The following is a 19,156-nucleotide window of genomic DNA, read 5'->3' as shown; positions in this document are numbered from 1 at the left end:
AGCTTCCTGGCTGTGGACAACTTGTGTTCAAGAAAACAAGAGTTCTGCCCAAAACACCCCGAGGTGGAAACCTGTGATGTTCTGTGTTCATGTTCTCCAGTACATTATGAAGATGAACAGCATGTAATGTCTTATAAACTGACTCTTACACATCATCTTATGTTGATTGGATTATTCAGCTAAGTAGAAGGCATTTGAGTGCAAGCAACATTATGCTTAGATAGTCAATCATTTACTGTTAATCAGTAGCATTTTTTGGAAGTACTATATTTACCAATCACAATGAACACTAATTTTGTATCACTGGCTTTAAGTGGGAAATAACTGCAATCACCACTATGTTTTTTACAGGGCTTTGTCTGTGTATTTGCAACCAGAGTAAGCAAGCATACACTAGAAAACACCTGAGGCTAAATGCTGGTATGCAAAGGCATAAACCAATTACAAGTAAGTATGTTCTGCCCCACCTCATTTTGTTCTCCCTTTTATTTGTTGGATGATCTCTATGCTGCCTACTGGCAAGTTCCCTCTTTGATTTCCAATCATCCCTTGATGACTCTATTTTTCTTCCATATGCTGCTACTTTCTGCCCTTCTAATTAACTGTTAAAACCTTTACATCCAAAATGTCCGTGACTTTCTCCTAAAATAAGGTAATTTAAAAATAATTCATCTTTGCAAGCTGACTCGACAGCAAGATTCACAGAAAGACACTCGTGAAGTCCGACAGCCATGTGGCAGGAAAAAATCCTGTAATCCAGACATAAAACCCCCTGAGTTGGTGCCGTGCCATTTTCCCTGCTGGGTGGCTGCCAGGTACGTGCAGCTCGTCCCCTGGCTCCGCTTCCAGCCGAGCCGCGGCGGTGTTTGTCTGCCACCTCCCGGGTGAGTCACAGCGCCGGGACACCGAGCGGCCACAGCCCGACAGCCACAAGCCACAGGAACACGTGTGAACATGCCCGTGGTCGTTAGTGCATCTTCACGACTTCTAAAATACTTAGGTTACAAACACTCAAAAGTTTGAGAACATTGCAATCAGTGAACTGCGCTGCTATTTGTATACATTACCTCATCTTTCTCCCTCCAGCTGCAAGGCTTCATTTGGATTCCACTTTCACCCAGAATAGCATTTTTCAGCTGGTTTTCTTTTGTTGTTGTTGCTACTGGCTTGGTCGGGTTTATTTTGTTGTTGTGGTTGTTTTGGTTCGGGGTGTTCTGTGTGTTGTTTTTCTAAACTCTGTTGTGTAATTTGAGGTTTTCTAGATTTCTACTCTTTTTCTTTTTCTCTTATGAATTTGGGCTGGGCAGAGCTGGTGGGTATTGGCCTCTCAGTGATTTTCAGAGCCTTGGACACTGCTGCAGCCTGGCAGTGGACAGGCAAGAATGCCCGAGGAAAATAGCTGCTGGGCATGTGGGTCTGACTGTGCCTGTCCTGGGGAGTTGACCTGCTCACAGACTGTACACCCAAAGCATTTGGGACGTGTTAGACCCACTGTATGTACACTATAAAGGGTACATCCATAAATATCTGACCACAAATCTCAGGAGGGAAAACCAGTTACCCTGCCCATGAGGATACCCAGTTGCTGGCTTAAACGATTTACTGCTCTATGCTCACTCCTTAGTGTTTCATCCTTAAAATACAGCTTTGACCAGAGAGAGAGAGAGATGCACACAAATCCAGCTTCAGATTTAATCTCATTATGGTAAATTTCCCAAAGAATCCACAAGGCAATATAAATAAACATTGATGAATACTAATAATGCTCCACAACAAGAAGTGTTATAGAAAGGCAACAACCACATGCACTGGGAAAGAATTCTGCATTGAAAACAGAACGGGATTTAGTTGACATGATGATTATTTATACTTTCCTTAGAAAAACTGAAAAAGCTGCTTACAAAAAATAAATGAGGCAATACTGTAATAAATAGCATTAAGTGATAGGCAATTCAAGCAAATGAATTGATGGTGATGAGGCTAAAATTCAACCCTGAATTTTAACATCTTATTACACTATTAAAATACATTACTGCAACTATGTAATCTGCTGTAATTATCTTTTACTGATCACCCTAGCTGTTCACTGGTCCATTCAGCTTTGTTTTCTTGCTTATACACTAAATTTCTACACTCTTTTAAATCCTGTTGCTGCCTTCTCCTCCTCACTGCCCAAATCTCCCCCAGATGCTTCCTTCCTTCTTGACAAACCCCAGCAGTGCCAGTGCAAAGCCCAAGAAAACAAACTCAGCAAAGCCTGTTTGGGTTTTGCCTCCTCCCTCATGTGTGACATTGATGCACCTGATTAGTGAGATCCAGCTCACTGGAGGTAAAATGGGGAGCAACACCAGTCTGGATTGATCCATCAGAAGGATGGATTGATTCATCAGAAGGATGGAAGGATTCATTCTTAATTATGACCTATGAGAATGTAAATTTAGGCTGCTTTCCCTTTTTTACATCACAGAATCCCCACGGTGTTGTCCATTTAGAAACACCAAAGGGGTGATTATGGATTCTGTAGGGGTCCCAGGCACTGCAGAAGTCTCACCTGAGCAAATACCAGGCCCTACCATGCCCCTGGCCAAGAGGAGGATGGGGTCTCTCAGTTTTCAGGTCCTTACCTTCACCCTGTGTCTGAAATCCATCTCAGAGGAGGGGAGATGGCCCACAGCCTCCAACAAGTGTGGTGACACTGGTGACACTCCTCAGCATCCTCTGCACTTTTGTGAGATTCAGCACTAATACACAGAAATTAACAGGGCAAATCTGAGGGCCTTCAACTGTCTCTCCAGCACTGAGCAGACACAACCAACATAAGTACATCTGTGATTGATTCCTTCTGAGAATAAGGTTGCAAACAATGTTTTTAGTGGTTTTAGTTGCACAAAACCCTTGATTTCATACCCAGCATTAAAAATAAGCTGCTAGAATGCCTTGGGAGACAGGTATGTCAGGTCTGTTTGATAAGCACTGCCCTAGCTCTCTGAAAGCAGCTTCCTTTCAAATTTGCTTTGCTTACAGTCCACCAAGATCCTGGCCTGGCAGCCTTCAAGGTTCAACATCTATTTAGAGTCTCATTTTCTTCCAGTTCCAACTCCCTGTAGGTACAGCAGCCTCTAACTCCTGAGTAGCTTTGGATTTTTGATTTCTGCCCCATTCCCTCCCAGAGCAGTATAACCCACACAGTTTCCTTGTTAATTCATTAAGTTCCACATCAATGACTGAGCTGAGCATGAATCACCACAGCACAGCAGGCATCAACAACATCCTCCTGCTTTGATATCACAAACCACCCCAAAATTGAAGTGCAGACCTTCCAGGCCTGTAATCATGTCCTCGCTGCCCCAGTTACCTCAGGCTGGGAGCCCTGACATTCACAACAAAATGGGAACCTGAAGAACCAGAAAAAAAGATTCAGCCAGGCCAGGGAGGCAGCTGACACTCTGCAGCCCTGGAATAACACAAGTATTGTCTAATTACAAGTTTTACCAGCATTGCTTCAAGCAATTACTTTGAAGGAAATAGTTCCTGTATAGGAAGTGGAAAAACATTACAAGAACGACTTGGAAAACTGCAGGGGTTTTGAGTAGGAGTTGTATTTATTTCCCAAATATTTTCAACAGATTAGGCTCATATCACAAAGTCCCTGTTCTCCAAGGACGGGACAGCTTATCAGCCAAGACACGTTTGTATTACACTTTTGAAGAATCAAAATTCTGAGAAACATTACTGCACAATTAGTCAAGTAGCTCTCCACTCTCTGCTCCCTTTTTTTTTTCCCAGGTGAAGCTTCAGAAGGTTGCATATTTTCTTTTCCTTATGTCCCATTGCCACACATTTCTGTGGTTTAAGATAGTGACTTCTGGAAGATGAGGAAGAAAGGAAACCCCAGTACTAACACCGAGTTACTTCATGTATTTCTGTATTACACAATTTTGAGATCACTTACACTGCTGTTGTGAAGGCAGCTAAATCACCTTGGTACGTGCCAAGCCTCCTCCCAGAGTTTTTTGGTTTGGTTGTTTTTTTTTTTTTTTTTTTAATATAGCCGTTTCCCTGCAGTGGCTGACTCAAGGCCCTTTTCTCTGGCTGGTGGGTATTTCATAAACAAAATTAAGTAGCTTTAGGGGGAGCTCCTTCCTGTGCCTTCGACATCTTTTGTGACCGGGATCTCAGCCTGTGTTTTGAACTTGCCTCGACTGGCAAGAGCTCTTGTGAGGTGCAAGGGACAGCTCTGCGGCTGGCAGCCGCCTCTGGCGCTGCCTCAGCGAAGTCAAAGCACCGGCTGGAAGTCACGCAACTCCCGCAGCTCCCTCCATCCCTCTGGCGGGCGCCATGAGCGCGGCGACAGCGGCTCCCGCGGCCACCCTCAGGACCGGGCCGGGCATCGCGGCTCCATCCGGCCCATGTGGGGCGGGAGCGGCTGCAGGGAACCAGCTCTGCCCCCACAACGCGGCGAGGGAAGGAAGGGACAGGGAAAGGGCAGAGAAAAAGAGAGGAAAAGGAGCGGGAAGAGGAAGAGGAGCGCGAAGACGAAGCGCCTCCGCAGCGCAGCCTCCCGCCCTCGGCCTCCCGCCCTCAGCGCCCCGCCCCTTCCGGCCGCCCCCGCGCGCCTCGATGACGCACTTCCTCCCGCCAGCCCTGCTCCCCCGCCCCCGGGCCGGAGGTGCCGCCGCCATTTTGCCGCTCTCTCGCTGCCGCTCACCGGGCGCGGCGGCTGTGGCCGGACGAACGTTTTTAAGGAGCTTTAACCCGCTCGGGGCCCCGCGCCCCAGCCCGGTTTGAACGCGCCATGTCCGGAGAGGGAACCGCCGGCGACCAGGTGAGCCGGGGCCGGGTGAGCGCAGGCCGCGCCCTGAGGGAGCGGTGCGGTGTGGGCTCGGCGAGGGCGGGCGTGCGGCGGGGCCCAGCGGAGCGCGGCCCTGAGCCTGGCCGGGGCTCCCCTGCCCTGCCGTTCGTCGGAAGGAGCTCCGTGTGCCCCGTAGGCAAGCGGGGAGCGGAGCGCGGCCCGGCCCGGCCGGTGACGCGCCGGGAGCTCCGGCTCTCAGTCCTCGCCTTCCCGGCTCAGGCCGAGCTGGACAATGGGCGGCCCAGTCGTGGTCTCGCTCGGTCGTCGTCGCTGAACGCGGCGCACTCGGGGAGAAAATTGCAGCCCGGACAGGCTGTTTACAGAGGCAGTTTGCAGTGTTATATAAAGTGAGCGTTGGCCGAACTCAGGCGTTCAATGGAGAAGGCCTCTAACGACATCATCTGCTTCCAGAATAAAGCATTGCTAAAATACTCTTGATCCTTAAACTAGAAACGATAAACACGAGTTTATTTGATAAAGGGTCGTCTTTGTAGTACAGCGCTCGTTGCGTTTAGTAGGAAAGCTAACTAAAACCCCAGAAGTGCCACCTCAGCATGAGGAAGAACTTCTTTACGTTCAGCCTTGCAGAGCACTGGGACGGCTGCCCAGGGAAGGCGCGGAGTCTCCCTCTCGGGACGCATCCAAAACCCACCTGGACGCATTCCTGTGTAGCTAGCCTACTCCAGCAAGTGACCTTGACTGGACAAGAGGGTTGGACTAGGGGATCTCCAGAGGTCCCTTCCAAACCTTATCCTTGTGGGATTCTGTGAAATAGCTGCAGTTTCAGCTATTGGAATTTGGCTTGGTTCGTTTGGCTTCTTTTTTTTTTTTTTTTTTTTTTTTTTTAAATACGCTAAAGCCTGTATTTTCTCTAATCTCTTAATTCATTGGGAGCTACCAAGGTGCTGTATGTCACTTTTTTAAATCTAGTATTACTATGAACGATTTCTGACTTACTGGCAGAGTTTCTCCAAAATGTTTTTTTTTAGTAGTTGGGATTATATTTAAAATCGGTATAAACTGGAGGGGTGGGGATGAAAATTCCTGATTGAGGGAAGAGTTATTGATAGCAGTCACGTGTCTTAGTGGCCAGTGTAACCTTTAGAAATACTTGAAATCAAGCTGATGCCGTAGTGCTTCTTGAAGTGGCTTTTTCTTTGTAGAATGTTAGTTTCTTACAAAACTGGTGAATTTCTGTGTGTCTGGGCCTGTACCCATAAAGGGTGGAGTGTAAATTTTATATCACTGTTTTGGTGGATGGGGTGGGTATAGGAAATGTAATGCTCAGAGTGTAAAATACTCACTTTCTGCCTCATTAGGGTAATGTCTCAAAATTCCCTGTGTGTGCTCCAAGTTGCTCAGGCTGGTCAGTGTACTTGGATTGGAGTATGTTTGAGCATTCTTCAGAATGATTCCCTTCATCATGAGATGCATGGCTGCAGAGAAGTTAGAATGTGCCACAGCAAAATTTTGTTAATGCTGGTGTGTGGCCTGTTCCCAGATCTCATCTCCCCACTCCAGAATGTTTTCAAGAATACATAGATGTTTCATGGCTTAATTCAGCTGTTTGTTAAAAGGACATGTGTGTTTCTATAGCTTGTAAAGTGTTACCATTTAACTTCAACCATACTGACTTTAGGCTTTATATTCTGTTGCAAGGCAGGATTTGATAAGCAAAAGGTTGAGTTACTGTCTGTATACTGCATAAAAGTGGTAGCTGTAATACTGTAATGCTACATCTCAGAGGGGTTTAGCATTCCCAAACCTGTAAATTGATATTTGCAGCCTGTGTAAAGCACATAGTCCAACCTGTGACTTGGCCTTTGGGCCATAATAAGGTTCCTTTTTTTTTGCCCATTATTATTTCTGTGTTCATACTTCAGATTAAAAAACCTGCTCATATAGGTTGGGTTAATTTATTTTTTTTTTTTAGTTTATATTGCCCCATCCTCCTAATGAAAGCTTCTGGATTCTGATTTCCTAAAAGTCTAATTTTGTTGTGGTCAATTACCTTCCTTCCATCAGTGTTCTTCACTTTCAGTAACAGCTTTTTTCTCAGTGGCAGACTCGTGTTTCTGACTCTGACTGTTGCCACAGGCCACATCCAGCTCCCAGTCTCTTTAGCAACACTGCCATGGAGCTTTCAGCACAGAGGCTCCCACTCAGTCCCTGCAGGGAGCCTGACATGGCTTGAGGGATCCCAATCCAGAGCCCTGGAGGGAGGAGCAGCAGAGCCTGGTGCCTGGGACACCCACACTGCAGCTGCTCTAGGCCAGCCTGGGGCTGGCTGCCAGGCCTGGAGCTTACCTGCACAGGGTTCTGAGGGTTCTGAATGTGCCTTGCTGTAGGAACTGAAGCTGGGCAGAGCTGGGTTTGCAGCTGCCTTCCCAGTTTCAGGTTTCATGTGCTGCTCCCAGCTCTGAGGTTTGGGGTGCCATACAGGGATCAGTGTGAAACGGGGACTGCACAGTTAATTTGCATCTGTGCTGTGCATTAGATCTAAAAATGTGAGAGTGAGAAACCTTTGACAAGGCAGAGCCCACTCTCAGGCAGGGGGTTCTTCATCTTGATTCCCAGATCCCAGCTTTTGGAAGGCACTGCCAAAAAGCAGTCAGGTGTATAATAAATTGCCACGCTGTCTGCAGCCAGTACAGAGCTGTGGTGGTGCAGGAAGGAGGAACAGAGTGGAATGCTGATTGTAGGAAGAGAGGGAGGGAAAAAGGGGTGTAAAGTTTAAGACACAGGTGGGCTTTAGGAGGCTTTATTGTACCAGATGCTGTGCTGTTGAAACGTGGCTTTACCACCTTTAGGCCAAGCTTAGCTCCAGGAGTTTTTGGGCAGCTTACTGTGTGGATCAGGAGCCTAATCTGTGTAATGTAGGTTATCTCCTTATTATGTTACTCTAGAACAACCTGGAGCAGGAGGACAAAGAAATACAATGCAGCCACAACTCTTGGAGTGTATTTTAAATTCTTGCTCTGTGTTAAATGTGCTGGGCCCAAATTAGTCCTGAAGAACCAGTTGAAACATAGGAGGAGTTAAAATCTGTCAAGCCCCTCTGGCGAGGCCTCCATGATGTTTACAAACCAGAATTTCCAGGGTCAGTTTCTGGAATACCAACCACTCAGCCCTGTCTGTATCACAGAAATGCACTTTTGTAGACTCAGGCTGCTGCATCTGCCACTGTTTGCCAGAAAATTCCATGACAGGCTCTTCCCAGCCTGATGGGTCAGGGTTACATAGAGCCCATGCTTGCACCTGTGGGTGTCTTGACATTTTTGTGGTCCTCTTTGTACACATCTAGTTTCATTTCAGTCATGGTGCTTGTTTCATGTGCATGTTAACCAAAACCTAAATTCCCCACTTTTTCACCCCTACTTTATAAATACTTGCCAGGCATCACCTTCATCTGAAAATCATATAGCCTTTGCTTTGCCCCTGCATTAGTTGCCTTCCAATCTTTCAAGGGTAGAACATGCATTTCACACTCCCAGTTAGTGTTTCTAAGATACTACCCCTGAGATGCATTTTTTTATGTTACGTGAATATGGATCTGGTCTAAGACTGAGCTGTGGAAAAGAAGATGTCTGTATTGTGTCTGTGACTATAGAAAATACCTCAAAACCAGTTTGTTCTAGTACTTTTGTCCCTTTAATTCCTTCCTCTCTTTGTCTTGTGTCTGTTTGATGTGGTACAGCATAAAAGTTTCTGCGTGCTAAAGACAGTAGTAAATGTTGTAGTTTACTTCAGTGTAATATTTTAAAAATAGATGTCACTGAATGCACTGCTGAAAGAAGACTTTTCTTGCAGGATTGTGTGGGTTTACCATCACAGGAGGAGCCATTCTAGAGAAACCATTTTAAGAGTAGACAGAATAAGTACAAGTATTGGTGAAGGAAAGCTGCTCAGTTTGTAATGGAGTGATTTAATGACAGTTCTTACACAGTTGTAAATAAGTTATAATTTAGATGTATTTCCAGAGTCAGTAAGTTCCAGGTATGCAAGTAAGAAGTTCAAGTGAAAAATGTGTCAGTCCAACATTTGGGAAATAGTCCTGTGAGAGAAGAATGGTAATCATTACTAATCTTAAATTTCCAATTTATTTGGAGTTTTGAGCCCAGATTATGTTGGGATGGGGCAGTACTTAGAGAAATACCTTTTTTTGGTCAAAATGAATATGCTGGGCTATGTCTGCTCCAGTCTTAAAGGACACATTTTTTCCAAGGCTGTTGACAGTTGAAGTGGCTTAGTGTAGAATAGAAGAAGTCAAGGCATTGAAAAACATTTAAGAAAGTGCAAGTTTTGGTAAGCTGAAACTACAGTTCCCCTAGCGAAGGGATGTGTTACTGAGGAAAGGCTTTTAAAACTTGTTCTTCTCTACACATGCAGCTTTAAATAAACTAAAGGGAAAAGCCTTGGACTAAACCAACCTGTAAATTTAGCAAACTGGACCACTAACAGTGCTTGTCAAGTTGCATGTTAATATATTTGACATTCCATTCACTCTGTCTGTTACAGGCCAGGCTGTGCTAAAGTGTGCAGCACCTAGCCAAAATCACCAAAATAGCTTCTGTCTTAATGGCCAGAAACCTCCTTTTGGATATTCAAGCAATTTGACTCAAGTAGCCATTACAATTCCTGCCTTTTTGTATTCAACAGCTCCTCCTGTGACGTTAAACCCACACAGTCCTGCAAGAAAAATTTTCTTTGGTTTGTAGAAGTTCTTACTTCATATTTAGTGGCAGTTTTTTTACAGCATCTTGAACTGGCATCTTCCTGGATGTAGCAGCTGTTGTAAACATATTTATTTACTTTTCACTGCAGAGGATCCTTTTGTGGAAACAGGAGGATGCCTTAAACAACTGGATGTATTTAGTCTTGCAAATTATTTGAAGGTATTTAGGTATTTTCGTAGACACTTTGGCATCGTGAAGATTTATTTGAGAGACCTGAGGAAACTGTTGATTTTAGGAATATGGTACAAACCAAGAATATTCCCTTGGAGGTAATTAATAAATAAGCAAATACTAAAAGGGAACTTTATTTCCTCTGGTTTTGTTCCTTCAGACATTCTTTATGAATTCAGAATTGGATTTTGTGCAGCTGATGTATTTTGTGGGAAGGGGCTCCTAGATACCTTCCTAGAAAATGTGGGTTTAGGTCTCTTGTGATTTTGGAAAGATCTTTTTATACTTCTAGTATCTGTGAAACTTCAGTTCAGTTGCTGTTTGTCAGTGTGTAAATAATAAAAGGGTAATTGTGAACTGGACTAGGTGGTGGTAATCTGTAGAAAACCCTAAATGCTAAAGTAATTCCGTGACCTGCAAAGAGTTGTTCATGGGATAGGATCCTGATGGTGTAGAGATCTACTGCACATAGTTAACAAAAGCAGAGGGAAAAAGTGTTTTTGCAGTCTGTGGGCAATACTTTTTTCAGGTAGTGAAGAAAAGTTAAAAGCCAGTATCTGATTAGGTTCAGTTTGATGGTATTTGAGCTGGTCTGAGTTGGGGCTGCTAGAGTCCTGAGTGGTTTTGCATTCTTTTTGCTGCATCTGATCCTGAAACCAGGGAGTTGAACCATTAGATTAATCCCTTTTCCAACAGGATTATTTTTCTGCTGATTTAACTCCCTGAAGTGGCTTGCTACAGGATGAGCTTACCTGGAAATGCTTATCAGGGGCAGGATAATGGCCGTGAACACCCAAGAATTATATGTTCACAGTTTTGGGTGTTGGCTGTTGTGCAAGCACTACAATGAGAAATACATAATCAGAAGCTGTATGCCTTTGAACTGTGATAGCAGCAGCTGTAAGCACAAATTGCAGTTAACATAAAGTTCTCAAAACTAGGATCACATGTTTTCCAGCTCATGGTTCCGTTTTGCTGTGTGCTTGCTGTAGATGTTAGTCCTCACAATAGGTGTTTGTTCACACACCCAGTTCTGGCAAAATGGTCCAGAAAATCCTAAGTGTTGATTCCTGCAGGGTGTTAGGAGGGATTATTTGTGAAGATGCAGTGAGGTCTCATTTAAGCTCAGGTAGAAACAGGCCATGGATTTTCCTGCAGTGCAGTGTGTCCTGAGATGTGTATGGCTTTGTTCAATGCTGAAGGTGGAGAGGGACAGGAGAAGAAGTTCTCACTGCCTCTGAGAAGTTGAGTGTTTTCTTCTATGTGACCTAAGGTACAAGCAAGTCCAGGCAGTCCAGTTCAAAACTGATCATCCTAGAGTTATTTTCCATTCTGTAGGGTGCCTATAATTGGTCTTGTATAACTGAATGGAGAACTTTATCTGCTGCTGCTAAACAATTATTTGCCAACTTAAAAAATCAGTCCTTTTTATTTTCCAGTAAAATAATTGTGCTTCTTGCATAGTTTGATTCATGTATCAAATACACAAAATTAATTTAGGATTGCTGTGGCTGTGCATCTTATGCCCATCAATTTTTTCCTGAGCTGTTTCTGCCTTTCTGAGTTTGAGTTTATGAACCTGTATCTGCATAGGTGAATGAAATTCCTGGAAATCTTAACGAAATGCCTATTTTTGTGTCACCTGGAAAGATTTGAGGAAATAAAACTTTACTGATACAGTAGTTGAAAGATGCTTCAGTGGCTCATTCTACTTAATATTGTTTAAAAGTCAGTACTTAGAGGGCAGGACCTTGTGCTTTTGTAGGGTGGGGTCCTTTTTGTTGTAGCCGACACTAATGGTACATCTGCCAGACCCTTTTGTCTAATGTGTCCAGAAGAATTTATTTGAGACAAGTGAATTTCACTGGTTGGTTATAGTCAGAAGCAGTGCTTCCCTCTGATGTTGGTGTATTTGAATTAGTGCTTTATTGAAAAAGCAACATTTTAGGTTTTGGTCACCTGTAGGGGTAGCTTATAGAAATAGTTTTCAAGTTCAGAAATTTCAGCTTTAGTGCTGCTTCTGGAAGCTGACTAATGTTTATGCCTGTCAATTGGATAGAAATAAAACCACTAGATCATTTTATACTTTTTTAAGTTTTACATCTTAAGCCTGTGTCAGTTGAACTACTACAGAATCAAAATTTTGATAGACTTAGGGATGTAAAACTATTCATATGGCAGTTTATAAATTTACTACTTTAGAGTTTACAGCTTTGTGCTACTTTAATTTTTTAATCAAGTTAATTTTATAATAGTTTAATGTGGGATTTGATATTTGCCTTCCAAGCTACACTGCTTTGCATTAGTGTTAAGAATTGCTTGAATTGTTTGAGAAGTGAGTCAAAAGGAGTAATGGTCTTTAGACTCCTATAAAGCCCAGCCTACTGATTTTTTTTTCCCCATTTAGTGCATATCTGCAATATCAGATATATCCATTTAACAGTTCTGCAATATTTTTGAACCTTTTTCCATTTTATAAGTAGTTTTTTTAAGTAATATATTTACTTATGGGATATGCTTTGAATTATATCCTGCTAGTAGGACTGACACAAAAGCTGTTAATGCTGAAAAATATTCAGAACTAGTGTAGTTACCATCTACTTCTTATGCTAAAGAGTGATGGCACCTCTGAGAGAGAGGAGTGTTGGTTTTCTCTGTGCTGTTTGTCTTTTTCAGCTTCAGAAGGATGCACTGACCTGCTGGGGCAGGGAGCTTGGACCAAGTAACCCAGTGTGATCCCTTCCAGCCCGCCCCATGCTGGGATTCTGAGACCTAAACCCAATATTAAGAATTAAAACAAACTCCTTGAAATAATCTTTTAGCAAATGACAGGATTTGGGGTTTTTTGTAGAATTTTCTGCAAGTTTTAGAATTTTTTTTTTAATAAATCAGTCACACTACACTGTACATTAGAGATGAATATTCTCAATTATGTAGGTAAATTGTAAAATTTCACCAGCAAGGTCTTATAGTAATGGTTTAAGGGTTACTATTGCTACATCTCACAAAGGCAAGAATTTAGTTGGTGTGATTTTTGTATTGCTGTTACCTGCCTAAAAATGAGCCAGGTTTTCAAAGTTAGTGAATAAGTGGTTTGGAGTACAGGTCAGAACAATATTTCAGGCTTAATAAATAAACTTCAGTTCAGGGTTGTAACAAGCATGTATTTTAGGGGTGTCTGTATGGGATCTTCACACTGTAATTTTTTATTCTATTTGTTAACAATGTTAGATCTAGAAAAAAACCCTGAAAATCATAAAGCAAGTTATTTCCAAAAGTGTTTGAAAGTAACTATGTTAAAAAGTTTGCATTCAATTTGGTACAGCTTTTAGCCTGAAAAAAAGCTTTCAAACTGCAATAGGAATTTCTGAGTGTTTTAAAAAAATAGATGGTATTACTGCCAAAACTACAGGAAGGCATCTGGGAGATCAGAAAGTGAACAAAGAAATTGTGCTTGGATAGTGTGTATCTGTTCCTGCTAAACCATCATCTCCTGGTTTTCTTGTTAAATCTGTGATACCAAATACCTTCTGTTCTCCAAGTCCACAATGACTCCTGGATAAACTGGATTTGTTTGCCTGGGCTCTGTAGTAGAAATATTGGGCTGAATTTACTTTTTGCATCTTAAAGTTCCAGGTTGGTAAAAATGTTTAAAATTCATAGTGCAGTAAATATTCCAGCAAACTCAAATTTGTTTTCATGTTTTAGAGACGTTGAGGTGGTTTGGTCTAAAATCTTGGTTGGACATCTTGGTTGGTGTCCATAACATGTGCTTAGTGTGCCTTATTTTCCTGGGACAACTGGTTTTCCAGCTGAATTCCAGTTTAGAGACTGCATTTTAAAAGTTGAGCTGTGGCATGTTACACTGTTGAAATGTTATCTTTAGCTCGACTGTGTAGGTGGGACGGAACTTTTCAAACACTGCTTGTGATGTCTCATGTCTTCTTTTTAATTTTTCTAGACTGCTGAATATGTCCCAGAAAAAGTGAAGAAAGCTGAAAAGAAACTAGAAGAAAATCCATATGACCTTGACGCTTGGAGCATTCTCATTCGAGAGGCACAGGTTTAGTGATATAGGATTACATTTCCTTATCTATGGTCCACTCACACTATTTGGTTCTGGAGTAAAATCAGCATATTCATTTACATAAATCATAATACTGTAAATGCTGTTTTGATTTTCAATTTTTAGAATCAGCCTATAGACAAAGCACGGAAGACCTATGAACGCCTTGTTGCCCAGTTCCCCAGTTCTGGCAGATTCTGGAAACTGTACATTGAAGCAGAGGTTAATATTTTTACATTTTTTCTTACATAACATTTCATAGGATTTTAAGTTTATATTCTTATAAGCATGAATAAGATAGGCACATAATATCTAGGGGAAAGGGGACTTTAAATATGCCTTGCCTTTATTTTGTAAAATAGGTACAAAGGAATGATTAAAATGAATTCTAAAGTATTGGGTCTTTCATGAGTTGATGATTGTTGCATTATGGAATTGCAACAACATTAAAACTGTTTCAATGGTATTGGAGTGCTTTAGCCTTTTATTTGCTTGTCGTGTCAATTTATTGCCTCCCGTGTCATTTACTTAGAGGATTTTTTTTTTTATTTACACATACAAACTTATTTGAGTGACTTTCTCTGAATATTTGGTTTTTTTGGTTTTTTTTTTTTTTTTGCTTTCTTAGGGAATTGAATGTTTCTGTGAACAGTGTTTGCAGGGAGGGTGTGGGGATGGAAGCTAATTTCTGGAATGAAAATGCATTAGCCCAACTCATTAGCTTTTAAAAATCCCAACAAATTGTGATTGTTTCCATAACTGGGTGAGACTTATCACTAAGTGCATTGGTCAGTGAACTGTCTCTAATGACATGGCATGAAATTCCCTGGATAATCATGGGGCGCGGGTGGTGGTGTTCATTTTGGTTTGATTCCTTTCTGTAGCTGGTATTTAATACTAATACACATGGTTTCTGTGGGCATCTTCTGGCTGCACATTTTCCTTGAGACAGATTTTCTATATGCTAAACTTCAGGGCTGGGGACCTGTGTTCTGTAGATGAGAAATGAGCTCTCCTTTTCTTCCATTTGCTGTGAAATTTCATTGCATTGTTATCATATCTTATTTTACATTAAATTACTTAACCAGAAATGTCTGGCAGTAAATTTTGAAGATAAGGAAAATTTGGATCATGGGAATCAAGCAGAAATTTTTATATTGCAGTTTATAGTAAGATGCTACAGTGCAAAATAGTGCCATCTAAATTGAATGCTACTAAATTAAATGTATAGAGTTTTCACTATCTTGTTTGTAGCAGTAGTTAGAATGTTGATGTTTATTCATGTTTGGGAGATTGCAAATGGACTAACATACAAATACATATTTTTCCTTTTCGGACCCTGCAGCCAAATCCATTATTAGCCTTGTATCCTGAAATTTTTGCCACAGGTTCTAGTTTTTAGAATCTAATCTTACTTCATAATTTCATTAAATTGCCTGATTTCTGTGCTTTTTTAAAACCTTTACCTTTCTCGTGCCTCAAATTTAAGGGTTGAGTAAGGCCATCTCAGAAAGCCAGTACTATGCTGTACATCCTTCAGCAGAAAGTCCCTTTGTCAGTGTAAAGCTCCTTGTCTTAAAGCACCTTCAGAGATGAACTGACAGATGTCACCTCCCCTAATTTATAATCTAAGAGCATTTAGAAACCTTAACAGTGGCAAACTTGGAACAGTCTAGGGCAGAATTTTTTACCTGTTCCTTCGAGGAGGGCAGATCAGCACCTCAGCAGTTATGGGTACCAGGGAACACAAGGTAAAACTGAGAAGGAAAGAGTTGTCATAAGCATCAGTAGTTCTTGTGTGTCTGCTTATTAATACACTTCAAATATTAGAGAAATGGAATATATAGTTCTGTTGTTCACAACAATGGAAAAATAGGAACTGCAGATTTCCTGTAGAGGCTACACCTGAAGAGGGTTATATTTGAAAGAAATATAAGAAGGTGATTTTCAGAAATTTATCTTTTATCTTAACAGCCAACTTTTTAAAAACCCAGTTATGACTTAATTTTCAGCTTTCCTGGTTACAGTGACATATTACAACTGATAGTGACCAATTTACAAATGAAGCAATATGCTTTTCTCTGGTTTTTTTAAGCATATATGAGCATACATAGCTATAAGTTGAAATAACTTATTTCCAAATTCCTCTCTAAAAAAGGAATGCCCACACACTTGAGCATCGTTGTCAGTGTTGTTTTCAGTTTATATCATTTGTGCAGTCTATCTGGGTGAATTCAAATCAAAATGCTTTATCAAATGTTCTTTAAACCCTGTGGTTAAATTAAGACTTCAATTAATTTTTGAAGGCTGACTAGAGGAACTCTGTTCAGGCTTCTTTTTATTGCAGCCTTAAGATGTACAAGGAATATAAGGAAAGTATTTTCCAAAAGCTTTTTTCCTTGGCAATTTTAGTAGTCTCCTTCTGCTAGAAAACTTTTCTTGGGCTGTTCAGAAGTATATAACTTTCTAGCCATGACTTAGTAAAATAAACCTGTGGTAGATCTCCAGCACTGTTTTCAGTTTACTTTTGCTTCCTCATTATTGAAATTGGAAAATTATAAAATCTTTAGTCATCTGTTACCTGCATTTCTTCTGATGTCAAAAAAGTATTTTACTCTTTAACGTGGAAACATTTTCTCTTTGCATCCCAGAAAGACAGAAAGGGGGAGGGAAATGGGGGTTCTATTCTGGCAGGTTGTCTTTCACTAGAGAATTTTGCCCTCAGAAAGACATAAATCAGAGCTGAAAAATATTACTTAGTCGTGGTGTGTTGGAAGATGAGCCAGGGTGAGGGTTATGAAAAGGGCCTTATGAAAAAGAAATTAGCCCTTTAACAGCTGTGCTCTCGAAGTTGTTAGAGATCTTTAAATTCCCCTTTGTCTGATTAACAAATGTGTTCTCTTTAGTCACTTCCAGTCTTCAGTAGAAATTGTTGATAAACTATCTGAACAAAAACTGCATGTGCCAGTTCTTTTTGTAATGTATAACTTGTAAGTGCAGGCCTTACTACTGTGATTACCTCTTGGTTTTATGACTGTGTTTGTTCAGCTCGCTGACTGTTGTGCTTTTTGTGTGTGACTGTGTTCCCTAGTGGAATATAGTGCAGAGCTGTGCTCAGCACTCAGTGTATCATCCAGCTCACCACAAGTGATACAAAGAGCATGCTAAAGTAACCAAATACTTCACATTTAGCATTTTGTGTGCCAAGCACTGATTTATATGCTCTGCTCTCTGCATTGTGACTGGGTTAGGTAATCAGTAGAACATGGAAATTAGTTAGGAAGAGCATGCTTTGACAGTTTGTTAATGGGAATTACACTATTAAAGTTGAAATTGATGAAAAAAGTTTGGATTTTTGCACTGGTTCTTATTTCTTCTGACCTTCAAAGAAGAATTACAGGACTTAGAAATAATATAAGTGGATGAAACAACTCCCAGTTCACAGCTGGTTTTGGGTCATATTATTTGAACATCTAAGTAGAGTTTTGGATTTGATAAGTATTTAAGCAAGTAAAATAGTTAACTTGCTATTCTGCATCTCTTAAAATTTAGGAAGTGGAACAGTAGTGCTATTCTTCCCAAACTCTTGTTTCCTTTAGTTCCTTAAAGTACACTTTTCTTCTGATCCCTTTCTCATAAAACCTCCTCTCAGAAAACTTGACTCAATTGATGTGGCAGTGCCTCTTTCACAGTTGTATAAAGGAGTGTCTGAGTCTCAGCCCCACTGTGCCATAATATTAAATCCATAGATCACACGATCTGGACTCTAGCCTGCTCTGCTGATGTGCTGTGTCTCCTTGGGTAAGTTATTTAACCTGTTTGCCATTATGAAACAGATACCTACCTACCTCACAGGGTTGTTGTGAGGCTGCTTTAGTGATTAAAGTGCTTTTGGCACCTGCCTAAAAGGTGCTACAGAAATGTGAAAATAAATCCAGTTTATTACCCTATGATCCCATAGGCCCAGCTGTCACTATTTCCTTTGTCACTTTGACTGATTGAACCATCTTTTAGATACAGAAAGATCTGATAATGCTTTTCATGCTCATGAAAGAACATTTACTTTACCTGTCTTGTAAATACTTCAGTAGTTCTGAAGCAAGCTTTTGAAGTTGCCTTTTTTTTTTTTCTGCTGGGCTTCCTTTGAGCAATCACCAGGTCGAAAATCCTCTTAGGCACATTTATTAAATTGTATTCACATACTTTCAACATTTTTTAAAATGATATAAGGAATTTTTAGTTCCAGTTACTCTGAATGGAAACTTTCCTCTGTAATTGTCCTGAATGCTTCAGGCCAGTTCACACTGCAGCTTTTACCTTTTTTATTGAGTGGTACAGCATTATATCCTGGTCACTTTGAACATTATTAATAGGGGTTGAAAAGTTGCCATAATTAAAGACATAAAAATCATATCCAGAAGACAGTTGTGACAAGTAGCCCAAGTCTAGAAACAATAAATACAAAGCTGATAACATATATGTTGAAGGTTTGGCTGTTAATATGTATTTTTTGTCTTGAGAATTTTGCAAGACTCCTGTGTTATTGCTTGTCCTAAAGAAATGCAACCAGATACATTTGTTTAGACAACTTCTATTTCATATGGACATTTTGAATTTTAAATGTCTTGGTAACAAACAGATGCTGTGTGAGGCATCTCACATTCAGGGGGTGGGACCACAGCTTAGGGTTGATTGTTTTGCATTTCATCATATGCAATACATCAGTATCTTTAATCCATGTAATTCACACTGGTGTGGATACTAGTCAGAATGTATCATTTAACGTACTTGTATATGAAAAATGTAAATAAAACAATTTAGAAAAATGATTGTTTTTGTTCAAAATGTCTGTGTTTCTTCAAAGCATTTTCTTCCCCTGTTTTACTTTAGTCTGGTTATGAATTCAGAAAGGAGAATGTTGTACCAATCACCAAAATTATTCTGCTTGGGGAAAAATGGGAACTGACTTCTGTCAGGATGAAGTTGGAGTGATCAGAAGTCAAAGTAGAATAGATTTCTTGCCTGAGATTCTGTTTAGTGGTACTTTCAACTGAATATATTGTGTGTATCACCAGCTTAGTGAATTTCTTAATGGAAGGCATCCCCATGATAATCCATGCCCCCCTCCCTTGCCAGCCACATTTCTCATGGTAAGCTTCTGCTTTGAGAAACTGCTGTACAGGTGCTCTGTACAAATACCCATACTGCACAGTCTTGACTGCCTCAGTCTGAGATTTTCAATCTTTTTTACAACTGTATTATTTATGATCTTTTCTTATTCATGTGTGGACTTGTTCCATTCCTGTTAATAAATGTTGTTCTGTCTGTGTG

The 19,156-nt window shown here is 40.9% G+C and overlaps 1 protein-coding gene across 1 annotated transcript in view; it reads left to right on the top strand.

Annotated features, from left to right (window-relative positions):
- The first annotated feature begins 4,642 nt into the window (after window positions 1-4,642).
- Window positions 4,643-19,156, top strand: part of CSTF3 (cleavage stimulation factor subunit 3) — a 48,031-nt gene continuing 33,517 nt past the window's right edge. Inside the window, exons 1-3 of the mRNA XM_018921975.3 lie at window positions 4,643-4,825; window positions 13,721-13,822; window positions 13,952-14,047. Of these exons, the coding sequence (XP_018777520.2) occupies window positions 4,796-4,825; window positions 13,721-13,822; window positions 13,952-14,047 (228 nt within the window). The 5' untranslated portion in view covers window positions 4,643-4,795. The remainder of the gene's footprint in view (window positions 4,826-13,720; window positions 13,823-13,951; window positions 14,048-19,156) is intronic.

The sequence above is a fragment of the Serinus canaria genome, chromosome 5 (assembly GCF_022539315.1).
Source record: "Serinus canaria isolate serCan28SL12 chromosome 5, serCan2020, whole genome shotgun sequence".
In the NCBI taxonomy this organism is placed as follows: Eukaryota; Metazoa; Chordata; class Aves; order Passeriformes; family Fringillidae; genus Serinus; species Serinus canaria.
The sequence above is the reverse complement of the archived record's forward strand: the minus strand, read 5'-3'. Positions and strand labels throughout refer to the sequence as shown.